Genomic DNA, 20,189 nt, shown 5'->3' with positions numbered 1-20,189 from the left:
AGGCTAAACCAGTGCCACAGAAGGCAGAAAGGTCACAAAAAGGGCAAAAGGTCACAAATATACAGGTGGAAACAAGTGGCACAGAGGCACAAAGGTCCTAAGAAAGGGCAGAAAGGTCACAAAAAACGGGGGGCAACAAGTGGCACAGAGGCACAAAGGTCCCAATCAAGGGCAGAAAAAACGGGGGGGGGAAACAAGTGACACAAAGGCAATAAGGTCATAAGAAAGGGCAGAAAGGTCACAAAAAACAGGAGAAACGAGTGGCACAGAGGCACTAAGGTCACAACAAAGGGCAGAAAGGTCACAAAAAATGGGGGAAACAAGTGGCACAGAAGGCACAAAGGTCACAAGAAAGGGCAGAAAGGTCACAAAAAACGGGGGGAAACGAGTGGCACAGAAGGCACAAAGGTCACAGAAATGCAGGGGCAGCTAAGCAACAGAAGGCAAAAACGGGCAGAGAGACACGGGGGAAGCGAGGGGAACAGAGGGAGAGAACGGGCATAGACCACGTACAGGCAGCGGGGGAAACTGACAACAGCAGTCACAGACACAACAATGAAAATGCAAACCAGACTACTCTAGGCACGAATGGCAGCTAAGATGAGATCTGGATTCCTCGCTTACCAGTTTGAATGGTCACTGTGGGTCCTGCCCCAACTGGACTCACTGTGTGGAAGTCTATGTACACTGTTCGCTGTGAGGGTGCATGTGGAGCAATAGTGAAGTCTGTTGCAGATTCATTTTTAAAGGCACTCTTGCTCCTTGGCTAGCAAACCTCCAAAGACAGATGGTGTACCGGCGACTGTCGAAGATTCTACCTCAGATGCCGCATCGCTTTCAGATGCTTAACGGGGGAGCAATTTTCGACACCCTTCTCTCACCAGGATTTCCCTCTCATACCAGAATTCCCCTCTCACAGGAGTCCCCTGAGGTCTTCTTCACCAGGCTTCCACGAAACTCTGTGTACTACGCTATGTTGCTCCAATGCCATACTATAGACCCATGGAGAATCGCTACCAGTCCCATCTTCAAATCACTCGCTCCACCTCACGGGTAGGTGTTTCCAGGTAGTAATACTCCTGCCGTCCTGACTCGGGTGCACCGGCATTGACAGGGCCGTCCTTGAGGTAACCAGGCTCAACCAAGACCTTCGTGCTTTCGGTTAACTGCTGGGGAGCAACTGCAGACCCATCGCTCATGTCAGGATTCCTCTCTGACTGGAAATCTCTGAGGCACTTGCCCCTGGATTGCCACGGGCCAGTGTGAGGTCACTCAGGACGTCCGAACAGGACCACCACCAAGTCTCACGTGCAACCCCAAAGGTGAATGGTACAAAGGGCCCAGCTTGCTCTCTTCCACAGGCTTCAGGTTCAATCGGTCTGATCACAGATTTCTGGTATCAAAGATGCCTCACTGACCTCTGGATGTTTCTTAGGACAGAGCTTCACTCCAGATGTCCACAGCTCCTGAAATGTTCTTGGGGATGCACTTGATTGCGATGACACTCCCAGTCATATTCTGTACTTTGTGGTGTGCCAGATGTCTACTACACGCACTTTTCTTCTTTTTACAGACTCTAGTATTGTGGCCTCGTGCCACACTTCTTCCGTTTCATCTTCATCCTCTTCATGACACAGTCTGATGCCATCTTGTCTTACTCTTCTCTGTTTTGATCAGGCCTCTCCATGCAACATGCACTTCACATGGGTCTCCCAACCCCTAGGACTTGGCTTTCTCCTTGTCCACTGACCAGACATCTCGCCGTGACCTTCTTCATTTCACAACCTCTCCCAGGTCTCCTTCTTGACCCTCTCATAGGCCTGATCTTCTTCGACCTTTCAAAGCTCTCTCCGTCGACCTCTCACAGGTCTCTTCGTTGACCTCTCATAGGTCTCCTCTTCACAGGAGGATGCACCCCTTGAGCCTCTAGGCTATGCCGTTGTGGCACTCTCTTTTGCCTCCACTCAGGCAGGCTTTGCAGGGTTTGTCACCCCTGTAACAACATGGTCCTCTTACTCTCAGGCCTCCAGTTCCCGGGCTCATGCCCATACTGTCAGCTTCTCTGGTGCGGTGTTTGGCCGCTTCTGACTTTGCGCCCTCTGTCCTTCACTTGAGGGTGCTCCTTCTGCTGGCTACTTGTGCACCCTGCTCCTCCTTTTGCAGTGGCATCCTTTAGTAACTAGGGGAAAGTCATCGCTCTCCTCCTGAACGCGGTGGCGGTATATGACCGCAGAGGGGGCTCATCGCCCACTTTCTTCTCCTGAATGCTTTTTGCTGGCCTGAAGCATCTGCTCTGGCCAACACTCTTCTAGCCTTCTTCCGGGGCAACCAATCTGTGGGGTTGCTTGCTGGGATTTACATTACTTCGCTTTTCCAACTGCCTAGCAGTCCTCCTGTCCAGACACTGCCGGGGGGCACACAAAGTCTCTTCTCTGCTCATGACAATCCTCACCTTATGCTGCACTCCACAGGTGCACATCTTGTGGGGTTCATTGCATTATGAGTGTGCAGTCACTCTCCCATCACAGTATAATCCCCTTTGTGCTGCCACTCCTTCAGCTTTGGGCTCCTGACACTTTCCTTGTGCTGAGGGCTGTTGCACTGTAGCAGACGTGCTAGAAGAATGGTGCAGCAACCACCTGTGGCCTCTAAGTGGTGAATCAGGCGACTTAGGTGGCAGTCACTCTCATGCAGCAAGCCATGTTGCCTTTCTTGACCAGCTCTGTCCAAGCATCTTCAGTGGGTACACTCCTCCTGGAAACAGTAGGGCCAAATCCACATTCTCTCCCCCTGTAACTGCGCAGCAGCAGCCGTTCCTGTGCTACTGTCTATATCAGCGTGCACTGTTCTTTTTTTGTTTTATCCTTTTTTTCTTTCACGGCAGGCCGTGGTGCCTACCGCAACCTCTAGGTGACGCTGCCACCGCTCCTTACTCTCGTTCTACAAGACTGCCTGTATCACCCACAAAGCCTTGCACTCCTCCTCTCCTCGCTACCTGGTGAATAAACTGAAACTCTCTGGAGGCTCTAGACCATCACGTAAAGGGGAAAATGTATTGCTTGAACCTCCCACTTTCAAAAAGGAAAGATCGATGGCCCAATCCTTTTCAGGAAACGCTGTGAGAATCTGTAACTCCCTTCCGCCTCAGCTCCGGACCACCACCACCTCAAAGTTCTCCTACTTCAAAGACACTTCCACATTTAATTCACACCCTCTCTATTCCCTCAAGAAAGTTCTTCCATTAGAGGAAATTCTGTACTCCATGCCTATAGAAATGCCTTCCCAGTGTGTTCTTGTGTTTTGAGTGTCTGCCACTTATTGCAGTATTATACCTCTACTTGTATCTTGTATGCTAATATAATATGCACACTTGTCACTTTTTCCTCTTGTAAAGTACCGTTAGCTACCTCTTCTTGTATTTTGTTTGCTTTTGATGCAAGCACAATTGTCACTTTTTCCTCATATAACGTAACGTTTGCTATTGTAACATGCCCACTTGTAATTTTCTCCTCATGTAAAGTTACTGTTCCTATTGTGAAGCGCTCTGATAACTTCGGGTAAAGTCTGCGCTATATAAAAACGCACAAAAATAATAAAGAAAGAAAGAAAGAAAAAAAACACCATGGGTGACACGACATGCAGGGCTGCTGGCAAAGGGCTCAGGCACATCATGCCATGGCAGGAAGGCTTTCCTCCTTCCCCTCTCACTGGCCCGGAAGGCAGCTGGTGGGATCACTTGTGGGCACTGGAGCAAGTTGTGGTCCCTACATGTGCCAGCCCTTCCTAACTTTGAGGGTACTGGGGTGCGTGTTCATATCTGCACCGTCCATCTTGGCGCTGTTCCCTCGCGCCTTGCTCGTGGCCTCATGTTGTCTCGCTCGATGCCTTAACGGGCACTCCACGTTGTCGGCAACATCCGTACAGGTATGCAGGACATACAGCCAGCTCGTCCCTCCTCGTCTCCAGGGACATGCTAGCTGTGCTGGCACAGACTCACAGCTGGCAGCGGCTGCAGTGGCATGCGCACGCGAGCACCATCTAATCTGCCCACCTCGTGCAGCTGCTTGGAAGGGGAGCCCTCGACACAGGCTACACTTCCCCTCCGTCAACCTTCAAGTCTGCTGCATGCACGGGCCGACCGACTCATAGCCAATGTAAAGGCCCCATAGGCCCCCATACAATACAAATGACCACATAGACACAGTGGTATAATATATGTAAGTGGCCCTGCCATGTGCGCCCGGCCCCTTTTATTAGCAGGGTCACATGTCCTGTGACACCTGTGATGGATGGGTGTAGGGTGAGTGTGGAAGCCAGCCTCAGGGAGTGCCGGGTGGAAGCACATCATTTCTAAACACTAGAACGTGACCAGCCGGAAACTACAACAATAACCTCTACTAAGCAATGAAACACAATGACTTCACTGTTGTGTGTGTAGGCATACGATGCAGACGGTCACTTTAATGCTCAAGACCCCCTCTTCTACTGCACCCTTTCACAATCCCCATTTTCGGGATATACTTACAATGAAAAATATACTTCCTCATTGTACTAAAGTCTAACGTCATGCATCTTTAATACATATGGTTTATGACGTCTGGTTTATGACGTCATTAGTTTAATAAACTTCTCTCCATTTAATTCCAGAGCTTAGAGGTTGTACTTTAAGTGTTTCCAAACACATGCAATCAAACGTGTACGGAGATTCACAACCACGCAACACACTCGCACGGAAACAAGGTGGGCTGGTCTAAGTCATTCGATTAGCAAAGGGGGCAGGTAGGAAGTGGGTATGGGGGCAGGGTGTGGCAGCAGAGTAGGTGGGATACGTTCTCAGCAAGAATTTGCATTCATGACGTAGTAGACCGTTCAAAGCAGGGCCAGGATCATATACATTTTTAAAAAATGCCCACACTAAGGTGGCGAAAAAGTCGGGCTAGTGAGGATATGCATTTAAAAATGTGAACAAGGGTGCACTTCATGTTATCTACGGCCATAAAATGTGCATTTCTTTTGTGCGCTGATTTTTATATAGCGCAAACTCGCCCCGAATTTATTGGAGTGCTTTACATGAACACCAGTCACATCACACAACACACATTTTTGGTAGGCACGGAGAAATTTAACTGATTTGTCTAGAATCACAGGACGTGCTCGCCTCAACTTGGGACGTCATCTACCGAAGCTTGCAGTGTTCATTCAATGTGTTCTAAGTGCACACGACTAATTAAATCTGTCTGTCTCACGCGCGGCGGGCCGGCTTCGCTTATTAGATAACCTTCCAGTTTTTAGGTCTTGCATGCGCTGCATAGGCAAAAAGACCTATAGCTACCGCTTTGGCTTTTCAGCCAAAAACATACACATGTTCCATTGCCTTCAATGGCAACGCATGCACGTCTGGCGATTTCCTTGCAGGAGCGAGCGCCGCCATATGGCAGCAATTATCCCTCGCACGAAGGAATCATGCAGCCCTCCTCCTCCCCCTGCTGCCGCGCTAGGCGAGCGCCTCCCCCTGCCGCGCTTTTGTTTGTTGAATAGGACATCTACCTTCGGTTGAAAGCTTTTCCCTGCTAAGGGTGCTACATGTGTAACATGTTGCACTCTTATCTGATTACAAACTGCACCATGTAAACTAGGAGCCTGGTGTATGGAATCTACATCGTATTATTGTTGCACAGCGCCCGACAACCATGAGACCTGATTTGCGTTCTTAAGTAATGAAAATATAGAGGATTGCGTCTTTAAGGTCACACCATTGTTACAGGGTGCCATAATTTACAAACGTAAAATGCCAGTCCTGTTTGTTTTAAGATAGAACCGTTTATTTAATCGGTGGGTGGAAGAGGTAATTTGGTGGTGAGATGGAGGTGAGACAACCAAAAATGTAATTACTTCCAAGGTGTTTGGTCTGGAACATGAAAGTAAGTCTCCAGAACTGTTAAGTGAAGGTCTGCATGCGGAGCGATACCGACTGCCTCGGTGTTCATTTTAGCCATCTTGCCTAGCCGAGAGGCATCCGCTGTGTGCGTTATGAAGTTGGAGCCTGACGTGAACGAGAAAAGCTCTGCTTCCGGCGGGCTGCACTGGAGTTACCTCTCTCCCTCTGATGTAGGTGGTGGGGTGAGGGGTCTGACGTAGTACTCCCTCGCTGATGCTGTGTCGCGAGCTCTCCGTCCGCGTCGCGAGCCCCCCGGCCAGCATGTTGCAGTACTGGGAGCAATGTGGGCTACTCATTGGACAGTGCGCCAGGTACGTGTTGGAGAATAGAATGAGGACGGGGCGGCGAAGCGGTGGGATCGGAGCGCCTCCAAGGGGAGAGTGATGTTGATACTGTCAGAGGGCAGTGAATAACGAAGGTGGTCCTTTCTGCTGCAACGGGCATATCATGCCTGCCCACATGCGTGTGGGGGTGACACAACCAGCTCGTAAATGCAGGGGGCTTATCATTGCCCTGTGTGAAGTATTAAACCACTCTAGGGGTATTTTGTTTCCATACCACCGAATTTGGAACAAAAACCACCAGATGTGAACTGAAGTTATCTGGTATCCTTATGGTAGGTAAAGTTCCTTTTGGGAGTGCAGAAGGCCAACATCTGTGACTGGCAATCGAATTTTTCCTAGAAAATAGATGGCAAGTACTACCAACATAAAGGACTAACACTACGGCCTGTTGGTGATGAGCACAGACCGGCATCAGACGCAGCTCTTCTGATCGGAATTCACGTGCTGCAGCAGCACACCGTACCGTAACTGAAACATAATACAATACTGAATGATTAAAGACCCGAAAGGAGACCTAGGTACCGCTGACTGAGCTCAGTGTGACTTGGATAACTAAAGGGGTGCCTGGAACAGGACAGCACGGAAGCGCTTTGAAGCAGATGGGAACTTTGAAAGCCACTTACTGGGATCCAACAAAGTGTGCTGAGCGTTCACTGGGCCGAACCCTGCAGAAGAGACTTTGGTTCCAGAAAACAAGCATTGCTCAGGGTACTGTATTGAGCCAAAGAGAGGCAACGCTGGAGATTAACGTGAATACCCTGGCATGGTTGGACTGGGAGGAAGCAGCGAGCCTTCTTCTGGAGGCTGCAGCCACGATGGGAGCAGTTGCATGGCCTCGGCAAAACAAACACTAGGTGTGCTCGAGGCGAGAAGCATGCCTTTGTGCATAGCAAAGTGCACACAGTAGAAGTTAAGATTTTCATGTGAGTGGCAGGGCTTTCCAGTGCAGTGAGCACACAGCAGTTCTCTGTACCCAGTCCTGCATCACTATCAACCACCACCAGTAAGCATTCCAGCATGTTCGTTGGTTTTATGATTTGTGATTGGGGTTTGGCAGCCTTTGTGACACCATTCAGATGAACACATATCCTTCGATGATGATATAAACCCAAAGCATCGACTTGTCAGCCAAGTAGAAAGCAAGTCTCCGCAGCACACCACATTAAAGAGCCAGGTGATTAATCGTCTGAATTTCAACCTAGAAACAAGAATGGGTTCGATCGTGCACTGACCCTGACCGAAGACCTTATCCTGGCTTTGTAAAGGATTTGTAAATTTCGGAAGCTGCAGCATCCTAGCACCGGCGTTCATGACTTTATACAGAATTCAAACACACCCTTTAGAGATGTATTTTGTCTTTACAGCACCCGGCTTCAGAAAACCATATAACGGGAATGAATTACGTTTTTTTCTAGTGCCCTTCAACTGAGCATGGTCATAAACATCCTCTTAAGAAAATCAGTTTCACCGACTTGCCTTTCCTGATTTCACATCCTTTGCTGCCCTCTGCTGGAAACAACCAGTGACCCTGAAAACTGGTTGGTTGCACACTGTAGCTGCATACTGTGGCCTAGGTTCAGGGGATGGCTCAGAAACAGAACAATGATGAATCCTTTATCTTTAAAAGGTAATTGCGCTGGTATGTAATGCAAGTTTGCAGTCGGAGGAGGCAGTGGCGGCCTGTGCACAGTTACTGCCCTGGGAAAAAACAAGTTTGACGCATCTATACCCTTTGAGGAAAAATATCCGTAGCTTCCATTATCTTAGGAAACACATATTTTGATTTTCATCCGCAACTTAGTATCCTGTATTTAGAAGTGGAGCCAAAACTGCAAGTGCCACACTGCAAAAAGAAAATACAAAACGTAATACACGCCCACAATAAGCATAGAGTAATTTTGAAGCTGTGAGCTGATCCTCGGCCTAAACCGCCTCCCCACTGGCCCCGTTTGTTCATTTTACCCAGGAGATAGGCTGGTACTCACAGTTACTGAGTACAGGCACTTCATATTTTTATCACTGAGTACAGGCACTTCATATTTTTATCACTCCGAGTACCGGCACTTCTCTGCTGCAGAGGAGAGTACCAGTACTCATGAAAGGGTAGGCATATTGGCTGCTAGTGGTGGTTGCCTGTCTCTTTGGCAGCCAAAGCACTTCTGTAGCCCTGAGCTGAGCCCCGCTCAACTATTCGGCGTGGGCTCCTTAGCATGACCTCCAGGTGTTCACCATCATGCTGTGTTCTAAGGAATCGAGGCAGCCCAGTGACAGCGCAATAACGAGCATTGGCATAGCCAATAGGTCTCGCCTATGGGACCGTATACGTGTTTAGCCATGCAACAGTTGATGTTGTTGCACCTGAAATATTGTGCTGCATAACTAAATACTTATAAGGTCCCAAAGGTGAGACCTATTGGCTATGCCAATGATTGTTCCTCCTGCCTTTCACGTGCCCTCGTTGCAGCAAAAGCAAAGCATCCTCTGGTAAACGCATTTCAAATTAAATGAACGCGCCTGCTGTACCGGTAATGCCAGTTTGCCTTCTACAGATCTCCACGGCTGGGACCTAAGTCCCGAAGCACAGGTAGTGAAGTACTGTGGAATGTTTCTAATATGAAAAGCAAGCTGCTGCAAGCCGCATGAACAACAAAGCAGCCGAGCGCGCGCCGGCGCAGGGCCGACAGGAGCTCTGGCTCCTACTAAAGGACACACGTCACGTGGGCTGCGTCCCTGGAAGCAGAACGTCGTGGGAGAGGCGAGGGAGCTAAACAATGGATTAGTGTATTTATTTAGAACACATTTATGTCTGGCTCTGCCGTGCCTTTGTTTGATGTGTGTGTCCTGTCAGAGCTGAGGAACATTTCAGGGCCTGGGTTTTCGGAGGCATTCTATGTGCGCACGCAGGCTGCTGCAGTCTGGAGCGTCTACGAAGAACCACCAGTTTCACCTCAATCCCTTTTGTAGTATGTTTTAGGAACCTTGCAGATAGCAGGACAGCTAGAAATGTAAATAGTGATTTTGGCTCCGGCGGGCTGGGTGAGTAAACAGGGCTGGAATGGAAACCAAAACCAGCCCTGCCAAAAATGTTATATAACTAGCCCCACATTACAGGTGGTCGTGACTAAAATTTGGCTCCAGGGGCTTTAATGATTAGGCCATAACGGTGCAACGAGTTCTGGAAAGAAACAAACTCTGAGCTTCCAGCCCACCAGAGAAATGCCAGAGCGGCAGTATGGCCAGTCCGGCCTGTGAATAAGCTCCTGGTAAATGCAGCAGCATGTTCGGCACATGATCATGTTTATGACTTGTTTTTGTAAGTTGCCTCTTGCGAGTGTTTATCTTATCTTGTTAGTGGCATTTCTTCTTACTCACGTTCATCATAGCATCTTGGCACTACACATGCCTTCATACTATTTTTTGGGAATCTACTTTGAGAGCAACCCCACGATTTCAGGATCGCCATTGCCTGGTTCCTCTGGTCTGTGGTGGATTGATTCCAGAGAATGGGTACCTGAACTGAGATGCCAATTTACAAGACTTTTTTTGATCCATGGCTACCTTCAGCAGACTTGCTGCAGGACAATTCAAGTTAGTGGTGGGTTTATGCTAGATAAATCTTTGCCAGGAATGCTGACGGAGATCTACCAATGGACAGTAATGCTGGTTGACACACTTCATTTCAACGCTGAAAACGGCCTGGCTGTAACAATGAAGTCAGTGGGTTAGGCATTTGGGTAACCGAAGATAGAGATCATTTGTGTAGTCTAATTTGCAAGGGTTCCAATGAATTTTCTGCTGTAACTTGAAAGAGCAAACAAGGGAATTCTTTAGAGTGCGTATTGATTGCATCAGGAAGATTGGTCCGTTTTTTTCAGTCTGAGGCACAAAAGTCAATTCAGTATCCACGATTTCTCACTGGTACTAGCAGTTTAGACAATGTAATAATCCTTGAACAGCCTATTCCACAACAAGCCATATGAATATAAATATGCCCTGCAACAAGGCTGAAGAACAAGTTATTTACCTTTGGTAACGCCTTATCTGGTAGAGAATATCTAGCCAGATTCCTTACTTTAAAATTATCCCCAGGCAACAAGACTGGATCCAGACATTTTTCTTGAGCAGTACCCCTGTGTGCCATAGGTGGCGTCATTCGGCTCCACATGGTGTTGTCTGTGCCAGAAGTGACATACGCAGTGCCCATATAGGCCCACCCCAGCGTGCTGTCAATTACTTTTCGCGACTGTCCACATCAGAATTGCGGAGCCATGAAGTAAGTACACTGACTACTGGTGTGTAAAACTATGTCCCTGAATGGGTAAAGCCCTGTCCTTAGCAACCCATTCGCAGAGTGGGGAGGATGGGTATGTCGCTAAGGAATCTACGGCTAGATATAGTCTCTACCAGATAAGATGTTACCGAAGATAAGTAACTTGTTCATCTGTAAGAGACCTCTAGCTGCAGATTTCTTACCTTAGAATAGACAGTCAAGTGATACCTCCTTGGAGATGGGTCTGCACACCAATGTCACACCAGGAAGCCCTGCAGAACCGAATGAGCAAAGTGCCCACCCTTACAAATCTGACTGTCCAGGTGGTAGTGTGTGGTAAATGTGTGCAGGGAATCCTACATTGCTGCATAGCAGGTGTCCAGGACCGGACACTGCAGGCTAACGCAGTTGTTGCTGCTTTAGCTCTGGTGAAATGAACACGCAAACCCTCGGAGGGTTGCTTTTTAGCCAACGCATACCAGATTTTGATACAGAGTACGATCCATCATGAGATGGTCCTCTTCTGTATGGCGCATCCTTTTTTTGCTCCGACATACCCCACAAAGAGTTGGTCATTCACCCGTAACTCTTGTGTGCGATCAAGGTAGAACCACAATGCTCTTTTTGGATCCAGAGAGTAAAGTTGTTCCTCTTCTTTAGAGGGCTGAGCCGGAGCGTAAAAAGTAGGCAAATTGACGGATTGGCCTACGTGAAAAGGAGTGATTACTTTCGTAACATAGGAAGCTCTCGTACGAAGCACCAGTTTGTCTGGGCAGATGTTAAGATAAGGAGGCTTGGATGACAAGGCCTGAAGCTCACTGACCCTCTGGGCAGATGTTATTGCCACCAGAAAGGCCGTATTGATGGTAAGTAGCCCGAGTGGACAGTTGTGCAGAGGCTCAAAGGGAGCGCACATAAGGAAAGTGAGGAAGAGATTGAAGTTCCACTGGGGCATTATAAAGGGGGAAGGTGGAAACAAACGTTGTGAACCTTTCAGAAACCTATTTACAATAGGGAATTTGAAGAGGAATGGCTTAATCAGGCAACTGCAGAAAAGATGAAATGCCGGAGAGGCAGCCTGTCGGAGTGCCCTGAGCAGAGTCCTGTTGAACAAGGGAATGGATGAACAGGAGAACCTGAGAAAGGGAGGCAGAAAGGGGATCAATTTGTCTTTCTGTACACCATGCTACAAATATTGTCCAACAGCAGGCGTAAACGGTTTTAGTGGAGGGATGCCCGTCTGCCAAGAGAACATCACAGACTTCGGAAGAAAGGTCGAAAACTGTCAACTATCGCCGCTCAATCTCCACACAAGAAGGCGGAGAGTTGGCATGTTTGGGTGGAGAACTTGCCCATGCAACAGAAGATCCTCCTTTAGGGGCAGCATGATCAGGGGACCGATGGCCCTACTAAACAGCTCGGGATACCAAACTCTCCATGCCCAATCTGGAGCCATCTTGGGCCCAGTCGTTCTTGACCTTCGTGAAAACTGAGGGCAGGAGTGGTATGGGTGGAAAGGTGTACAGGACGCCTGACCTCCACTCGAGATGAGAAGTATCTCTGAGCGAGAGCTGCCTTGGAAACGCCAGCCCTCAAAAGTGCTGACATTGCATGCTCTTTTCAGTGGTGAACAGATCTAACCAAGACTTTTCCCAGAGCTGAAAGAGACATTGTACCACCTCCAGATGGAGACCCAATTTGTGATCTATGAGGCCTCTTTGCCTGAGTTTACCCACTCTGATGTTCAGAGAACCCGCCAGATGCTGAACCACCAAAAATATTCCCTGCTGCTCCAGCCATGTTTAGAGATGCAGGGCCTCTTGACAAAGGGTTTGCTTCAGTACCATATGGCAGTGGTGTTTTCCGTTAACACTTGCACCAGCCTTACCTGGATGGAGAGTAGAAAGGCTTTCAATGTCAATCAGATCGCTCAGAGCTCCAACAGGTTGATGTGGAGTCTGAAGTCCGCCAAAGACCAGAGTCCTTTGATCTCCACCTCTCTCCAGATGGCCGCCCCATCCCAGGAGTGACGCATCTGTCACTACTGTGAGATCTGGCTGGAGAAGGGAGAAGGGTCTGCTGCTGACCCAATCGCAGTTTGTTAACCACCACAGCAGATCTATCGCAGTTCCCTCCAAGATCTGGACCATGTCGGAGAAAGTACCCTAATGCTGTGCCCACTGGAACTTCAGGTCCCACTGCAGAGAATGCATATGCCAACAGGCATGGGTCATCAGCAGGAGGCCATACGGCCGGACAGCCTAAGAGCCTGTCTTATCGAAATCCAGGATAGAGGCTGAACCATCGGTATCATAGCCTGAATATCCTGGACTCGCTGTTTGGGAGGATAGGCCTGAAACTGTACTGTGTCCAGAACAGCTCCAAAGAAAGGGAGCATACGAGAGGGAGTCCGGTGTTACTTTGGCATGCTGATAGTGGATACCAGTGAATGTAGGAGGTCAGCCGTAGTCTGGAGGTGGGAAACAACAGCCTGGGGTGAGACTGCCTTCAATAGCCAGTTGTCGAGATAGGGGAAGACTGGCACCCCTGATCTCCGCAGATGAGCTGCAGCCCACCATCACTTTGGTGAACACCCGAGGGGCGCTGGTGATGCTAGAACGGTACCCAGCGAACTGAAAGTGCTTGTGGCTCACCGTGAACTGCAGGTGGCTCATGTGGGCAGACAGGACAGGAATGTGGAAATTTGCATCCTGCAAGTCCATCGCTACCATTCAGTCTCCCGGGTCCAGGAAAAACAGGGCCTGAGCAAGAGTGAACATCTTGAATTCCTCCTTCTTGAAAAAGAAATCGAGATAGCGCAGGTCGAAGAAAGGACAAAGGCCTCCATCCTTCTTGGGCACCAGAAAGTAGCAGGAATAGCAACCATGACCTACTTCTGGCATTGGCACTCTCTCTATGGCTCCTTTGGCCAAAACTTCCTGGCGGATAAGGGGTAGGTGGTCCCCCGCCAGCCTGTCGTAAGAGGGATGCATGGAGGGAGGGGTATTCTCGTAGGGGAGAGAGTAGCCCTTTCAACAATCTGCAAAACTCATCAGTCTGATGTTATGGACCGCCAGCAGAGCAGGTGATGGTAAATCCTGCCACCCACTGGTTGCCCATGATGATAAACAAGCATACTCGGAGGGATTGGAGTCTGCGGCTGCTTGGGGGGTAGTGGAATGATCCAAGCGCTGGCTATCCAACCCATGGGGCAGGTAAGAACTGCATTCCCAGCTATGCAGAAGCTGGAAAGCTTGCACACCGAGACAGCCTGGTGGGTAAGGACGCGGTTGCATGCCCCTTCCGTGGCCACGAAAGACAGATTGAGAGTGACAAGGGGCCATAGAAACACCCAAGGACCCAGCCTGAGCACTGCTGTCTATAGAGCGCTCCAGCACAGAATCCGCATTATCTCCAAAGAGACCGATGCCCTCAAAGGGCATGTTCATGAGTGATGACTGGACATCTGCAAAAAAGCCAGTAATCCTCAACCAGTCGTTGTGTCTCCACTGTCGATGAAACTGCTATGCCTAGTGAGTCAGTGAGGTCTATTCCACATCTAATGGTGAACTGTATCCACAGAGCATCGGTTTTGATGGCCGTTCACCAAACTTATCAAAAGTTCGTGTTTTTCTGAAGCAAACTCCTGCTTTGGGATTTTTCTCCAAGGGTGTGAGTGCTATTATTTTCTTCTGTCCCTCATTGCCAGGTTTTTCCTCTGTCAATTGGACAGTGCAATGGCCTTCCTCCGATGACCCCTACTCTGCCTGTCAGTAAAAGAGGCAGGATATCCGAGTACCCAATCTCTATATCCGGCCCTATGCCCTTGTCAATACATGTTCTACCTTGCTTACAAGAAGAAAACAAAGACAATTCACTGTCCACTTTAAATAGGTCGGACAGTGTAATGTCCTTCCTCCGACAGCCCCAACTCTGTCTTAAGGTCTGCCTGTCACTAAATTAATCGGGCAGACCGAGTACCTTATCTTCCAAATGCTAAATCAGACCCTTTGGGCCTGCTCAACGCATGTTCAAGCTAATGCAAAGTAACACCACAAGTTTTTATTTTTTACTTTTATTTGAGAGGCCAAATCACACAGAATTAAATTAACAACTTAGAGAAATGTGTTGTGAAATTACTTTTAGCGTCAAATTAAACATCTCCCATCTACAATTTGTCGTAAATTAATAAACAATGTACCTGACCCCCTTATCACTCTTAGAGCAGCTTGGGCCAAAGATCTTGGAAGCTTAGACGCTGAAACTGGCAGGATGCGCTGCAGAGTCCTGCAGAGATTGCAATCCATTCAAGGTTCAGACTAGTGCAGCTAAAAATCCTTAACCATACCTACTACCCCCGCACACACCTCTATGCATGGGGCAGGAGTCAATCGGCATAATGCGTAAGGGGCTGTTGACAGGAGGGCACCTTCTTTCATATCTTATGGGAGTGTCCGGAGATCAACCCCTTCTGGACGAAGGTCACTGATACCATGTCTAGTGTGGTGGGGGAGACGGTGCCGATGGAGCCAAAGTGGCTTTTATTGATGATTAAAGGGGACACTGAATGGCCTAGGTACGTGGAAATATGGTTGGCCCTGGCAGCGGGAGTGGCAAAACAAAATATTGCAAGGGGGTGGGGGGGCGCAGACACCCCCGAAATGGGAGGAATGGAAGCAGGACCTCGACTGGTGCCAAAGGGCCGAAGAAACTGTGTACAAAAGTAGGGGGTGTACTAAAAAATGGAAGAAAGTGTGGGTGCCCTGGCGGAAGTACAGAGAGAATGGAGCAATCATGGAGGGGTAGTGAAGATGGGATTGCTGATTCTCCTTGTTGTTCCCTAACAATTATTTTGCTGTCAACTTTTGTAATATCTCCCAATGTGGTATATCGAAATTACATTGTACTGTATGGTCTCATGAGCATTGTCAATAAAAAGAATTAAAAAAATAATTTAACATCTCCAATACTAAGATTTTCCTATTAGCCCTCTAAGATGCTACACTTCACACACCGCGTTCATACTTCTTTGATAGTTTTACAAGTTACTGACAAAAAAACAAACTTGAAGAAACAAGTACCAACTTCCATTTTCATTGAAGCTGTTTTCGCAAACTATTCATCTAGAAAAGCATTCATCAAGTTGACAATACCAACCTGAAGAATTTCCTTCTTGGCAAAAACTGCTAAAAGTAGTTTGTTTTTCTCAACTGTTTTTCACACCCCACCTGATGCTATTCTCTTTCTTATCCAAGGGGTTGGGGTCGTTGCTCTCTTACCACCATTCATTTACAGCCTTGCCCTCTTCCAGGCTTCCACCCTCCCATAAATCAACTTCCCGCAATTCTCCTTTTCTTTCCATTTTTTTTTAAACCGGATTGCTCTTTCCACTTCATACTATTTCCTTTTGTTTTTCCCCTGTAACAAATGACAAATCTGATTACACAAACTTGCCCTACTTCAAATTAGAGGAGATTATGTTATGCTTCTTTATATAGCAGATTATCTGCTCATTCAAAATATCAGCCTGTCATTCCTCAACACCTAAAAAATCAAAAAGTGATGAATATTCTAGACAGCACAATCTCATGATACAAGGAGCTCGGCTGAGTCCAGTAAAAGGAGCTTCTCTGAGAGCATTCTATACATTGACGATCTAGTGATGGAAGGAGATTAAACAAAATGGTGCATGGGGAAGCTGGTTGGCTAGTCCGGCTGGACTATGGACACGAGAGGGATGCACACTCACCCTCTAACAGCCCTGCTGTGACTTAGGGCACTTTAATAGCTTGCAAGCCACGTTTAATTATTTCAAAGTAAATTCTGACCAACTACATAGGGGCAGGAGGGAGACAGAAAGGATACATTCTGTATGCTTATCATAATAAATACATTCCTGCAGATACGCAGGCAATAAGCCATAACTTGGAGCCTTACTCCAGCCATAAATACTTGGTGTAGAATGGCAAATTTAAACAACCAATTGATATGCCGAAGGTCAGTAGTTCAAGAGATTCGCTTGTAGGGAATAAGATTATTGGAGTGCTCCAGAGCAGTAGTCACAGCGTGAGGCAGGTGAGCTCTTGTATATTTGTTGAGAAAACCAAAAAAAGCAAATGCTTTTAAGATTGTCATCCTCTTGGCCATTATCCACTCAATTGTTTTTGCTTACTCTGCCACTACAGATAAGTGACAGCCATGTGCAGACTGGCACTGGTTCTGCCCCCAAAGGGAAAAGTCCAGCAAGAACTGTTAGGCCATGTCCCTTCTGAACGGGAACACAATCGGTATATTTGATCCAACTTTCATTTTAATATAAAGGTTACTGAGCTTAATGGGAACAATCTGTCTGATTGCCCATCAATGCCATTACTCCGTGGAGGAAATGGCATTTGACACATCTTTCAAGGACTATCTGTACTGCTCCTCGCTGAATAACACAAAGACATTGTGTTTAATTGACCCTTTCCTTTGTCTTGCCTAGTGACGGACCCCTAACTCATAAGGTTGTAGAATACCCTTTAAAAGTTCCGTACCAGTGACTTAAAATAAAAGTAAACTTTAAGTTTCAGACAAGGTACGAGACACCACGTAGTATGTTCTTAGATTGTCTTCAATTTTCATGTTCGTTTTAGATTCTGCTACCACCATAACTTTCTGATGAACTTCAAATAGTATTACCTGCTAGAGTTCAGAAAGGGAGACAGTGGTGGACGTGTTCATTGTCACACTGCAGATGGACCAAACTACAAAATCAGGGCAAAAAATAGGCAGGTCCCATTCATGAATAAAGCCTGACAGCTTAGTCTATTAGCTTGAAAGATTTTAAATAGTAAAGGTGGATCACCAACAGCAGAGCATCCTCAGTCATTGTGGCCTCTCTATGGAACACATTACACATTTTCATATTCAGGCAAATAAACCTGCATAAGTGGAGAAAAAGCCTGAAATCTTGGTTCTTCCATTTCTAAATCAACATTCTTTTTCTTTTGCAGTTTAAGGTGTATCAGCTACTTAATAACTACAGTACCTAGATGTACTAAAATACAGATGCAGTCTACAACATACTCCCGCAGCTCTATCAGAACTCTGCAGAGTAAAGTAAAGTGAAGTCCACATTTGTAAAGCGCACAATCACCCGTAAGGGTCTCTAGGCGCTGGGGGCCGTCGGGAAGATTAAGCGAGCTATTGCCCAGAGTCACATGGTGCTGGGCTAACCTGCCGCCGGACCCGGGGATCGAACCGTGGTCCCCAGATTCCAGCGTCAGTCGCCCTGGCCGCGGCGCCACACCTCTTCCCATGCAGAGGGGAAGAGCTTGAATATTCAACATTCTTGCTGGCATGATGTATCATTGTTGTGTTGCACCTGATAATCTAGATCACTTCCCAATACCATAAATGTGAATACCTATTCTACACATACTATGAATATAACTGGTCTGGTCTAAAGGGAATTATTTTATACATGGCTGCTATTCCCCAATGTGCTCCTCAGTAGTCGTCTGAAAAATCTGTATACAGCAGGAAATCCCACTTCATGGTTGGATTTTTTGGGATCACCACAGAACACCCATCCTCTCCATCTGGGAGGTAAGGATCAACATTTCCTGTGGTTTAGTCTGTGCTCCCACATTAGGGCAGGTGCGGACTGGCTGTTCTAATTTTGAATGTATGTATATCAAAACGAGGGACACAGGGGCAAGTTTATCGAGGTCCAACGTACATGCCCAAACAAGGAGAAGAAGGGTTCGAAGTTCCTCTGGGAATCAAGATAAGGAGAGGTGAGATACTGTAGTGTGGGGTAGGTCACTTGTAACCCCACATTTATAGATGAAAAGGGGGATTCCCCTTTACAGAACTAGGGCTCTCACACACCCAGCAAGCTAGGTGTCATGCTTCATCATATGAGCCTGCCCCTCGTCAGGTAAGCGCTGCAATACCTGATGGGCACCTGGAAAGGGGCTCTTTATCGAGGATCTTTTGTTCCTGCCGGTGGGTGGGGTGGGTGTGAGGGGCCTAGTGTGTGCAGATGTGGGAGGGGGGGTGAATCTAAAACAGGTCAGTTAGTGCTAACAATGTGTTTATTATGAAGGTAAACTGCCTGATTAAAAGAACAGAGTGGCAGAGAACTAGAGGCAATGTGTCTAGCTATGTGTGCCCTACTCTCAAGTGATCGACATGTTTCGTGCCATAAATGTCGTAAAGATCTGGGCACTTCCTCAGGATCAAAGTGACCGCTATCTACACTACGTGGTTAAGTGAGAATCTACGTACCACGTTTTTGGGTCGATAACCTGAAATTATAAACAAAAGTGAAAAAGATTTAAAAGAATGCATCTAGTGCACTCACAACGTATCTCATCAATCCTTTGTTAAAAAATGCCACAATGGACATGTGCGCTGGTGATAAAATAAACGTCACACAACGTTATTGCCATGTTGTACTGTGCAAACCAGTGGACTAATGTTAATCGTCAATATTCTCGTGTGCAAAAAAGATCAATAATAGGCTCATATTAGCGCATGGAAACCACAGGGAGTCCGGACAGTAACAACACTCACCTACACTGTTGTCTAGTGATTACTAGCAACAGTACTGGCGGGTGAAGTGGACACCGATTGGGTCCTGTAAAACATGAAAATAGCACCAAGCTGAGCCAAAGGGATGTAAAAAGGACTAAGTTAAGTACACGAGAAGGTAACTAGACCACTCAGAGAGTAGTGGGTAGGAGTAGCGGTCAAAAGGTGGTATCAGTACCTAGGAGTTCCTATTTTAAGTCAGGTGAAGGAAACTACTTGAAGACAGGAGGAACTAAGTCTGAGTGACTACTGACGCTACAGACCAGAGTGGGCGGGTTGCACCACAATTGTTTCTGTTAGGTCTGCTTCTCTATTTTGTGAAAAACTACCCCACCAAAATGGAGGCTCTGAGGGAGAAGTTGTATTCACTCACCAACTGTTCCAATCACATTGTATGGGCAAGAAGCTACTCTGAGGCCAAAGGGTCTAGTTTCGGACACAGCACACATCTAGAGATGATCCTTCGTAAAGTGTCAGGGTGTAAGCAATGTATATTCCATTGAGCTGGCTAATGAAACATAGGTGCAAACTCCAAAGTCCCCAATAGATTATTAATATTATGAATGGAAAACTGATCATTAGATCTTTATCATTACGACCAGCATCCCAAAACGAGTCATGTATACAATCTCGCAAATATGGAACGTGTAAATGGGTTAATAATAAATTAAAACTGCCAGACAACAAGGAGATAGGCTAACGTGAGGTGAGCTGCACAGCGAGGGTGGGAGGAATACATACGCAGCTCAGCAGGGCCCGCGTCCGCCTTCATTGCATCCTTTTGTCTTGAGAGCAGCTCCCTTTCGTCCTGAACCTGCTGCCGCTCCTCCTCCAGCTCCTGCAACCTGTTACCTGTACTCTGTAGCTCTTGCTCAAGGCGGTGAATTAAATCGGTTTTTTCTTGCATTTGCTTTTCAAGAGAAACACGATCATCTGAGTATCCGTCCAGGAGGCCTGTACAAAAAAAGAAAAGAAATGGGCACTTGTGATCAATTTCTCTAGTTGGAATGCAAATATTTGAACTGCACACTTCTACAAACCAGATGCTCTAATGACA

General features: G+C 47.3%; 1 protein-coding gene across 2 annotated transcripts in view; it reads right to left on the bottom strand.

The window, feature by feature from the left end:
• AKAP9 (A-kinase anchoring protein 9) overlaps positions 1 to 20,189 on the bottom strand; it is a 647,464-nt gene that overhangs the window by 468,198 nt on the left and 159,077 nt on the right. For both annotated transcript variants that reach the window (XM_078663639.1, XM_078663638.1), the window contains exon 3: positions 19,874 to 20,086. In XM_078663639.1, the coding sequence (XP_078519765.1) occupies positions 19,874 to 20,086 (213 nt within the window). The remainder of the gene's footprint in view (positions 1 to 19,873; positions 20,087 to 20,189) is intronic.

The sequence above is a fragment of the Lissotriton helveticus genome, chromosome 10, assembly GCF_964261635.1.
Source record: "Lissotriton helveticus chromosome 10, aLisHel1.1, whole genome shotgun sequence".
Classification (NCBI taxonomy): domain Eukaryota; kingdom Metazoa; phylum Chordata; class Amphibia; order Caudata; family Salamandridae; genus Lissotriton; species Lissotriton helveticus.
Note: the sequence above shows the minus strand (reverse complement) of the source record. Positions and strands in the feature narration are given on the sequence as shown.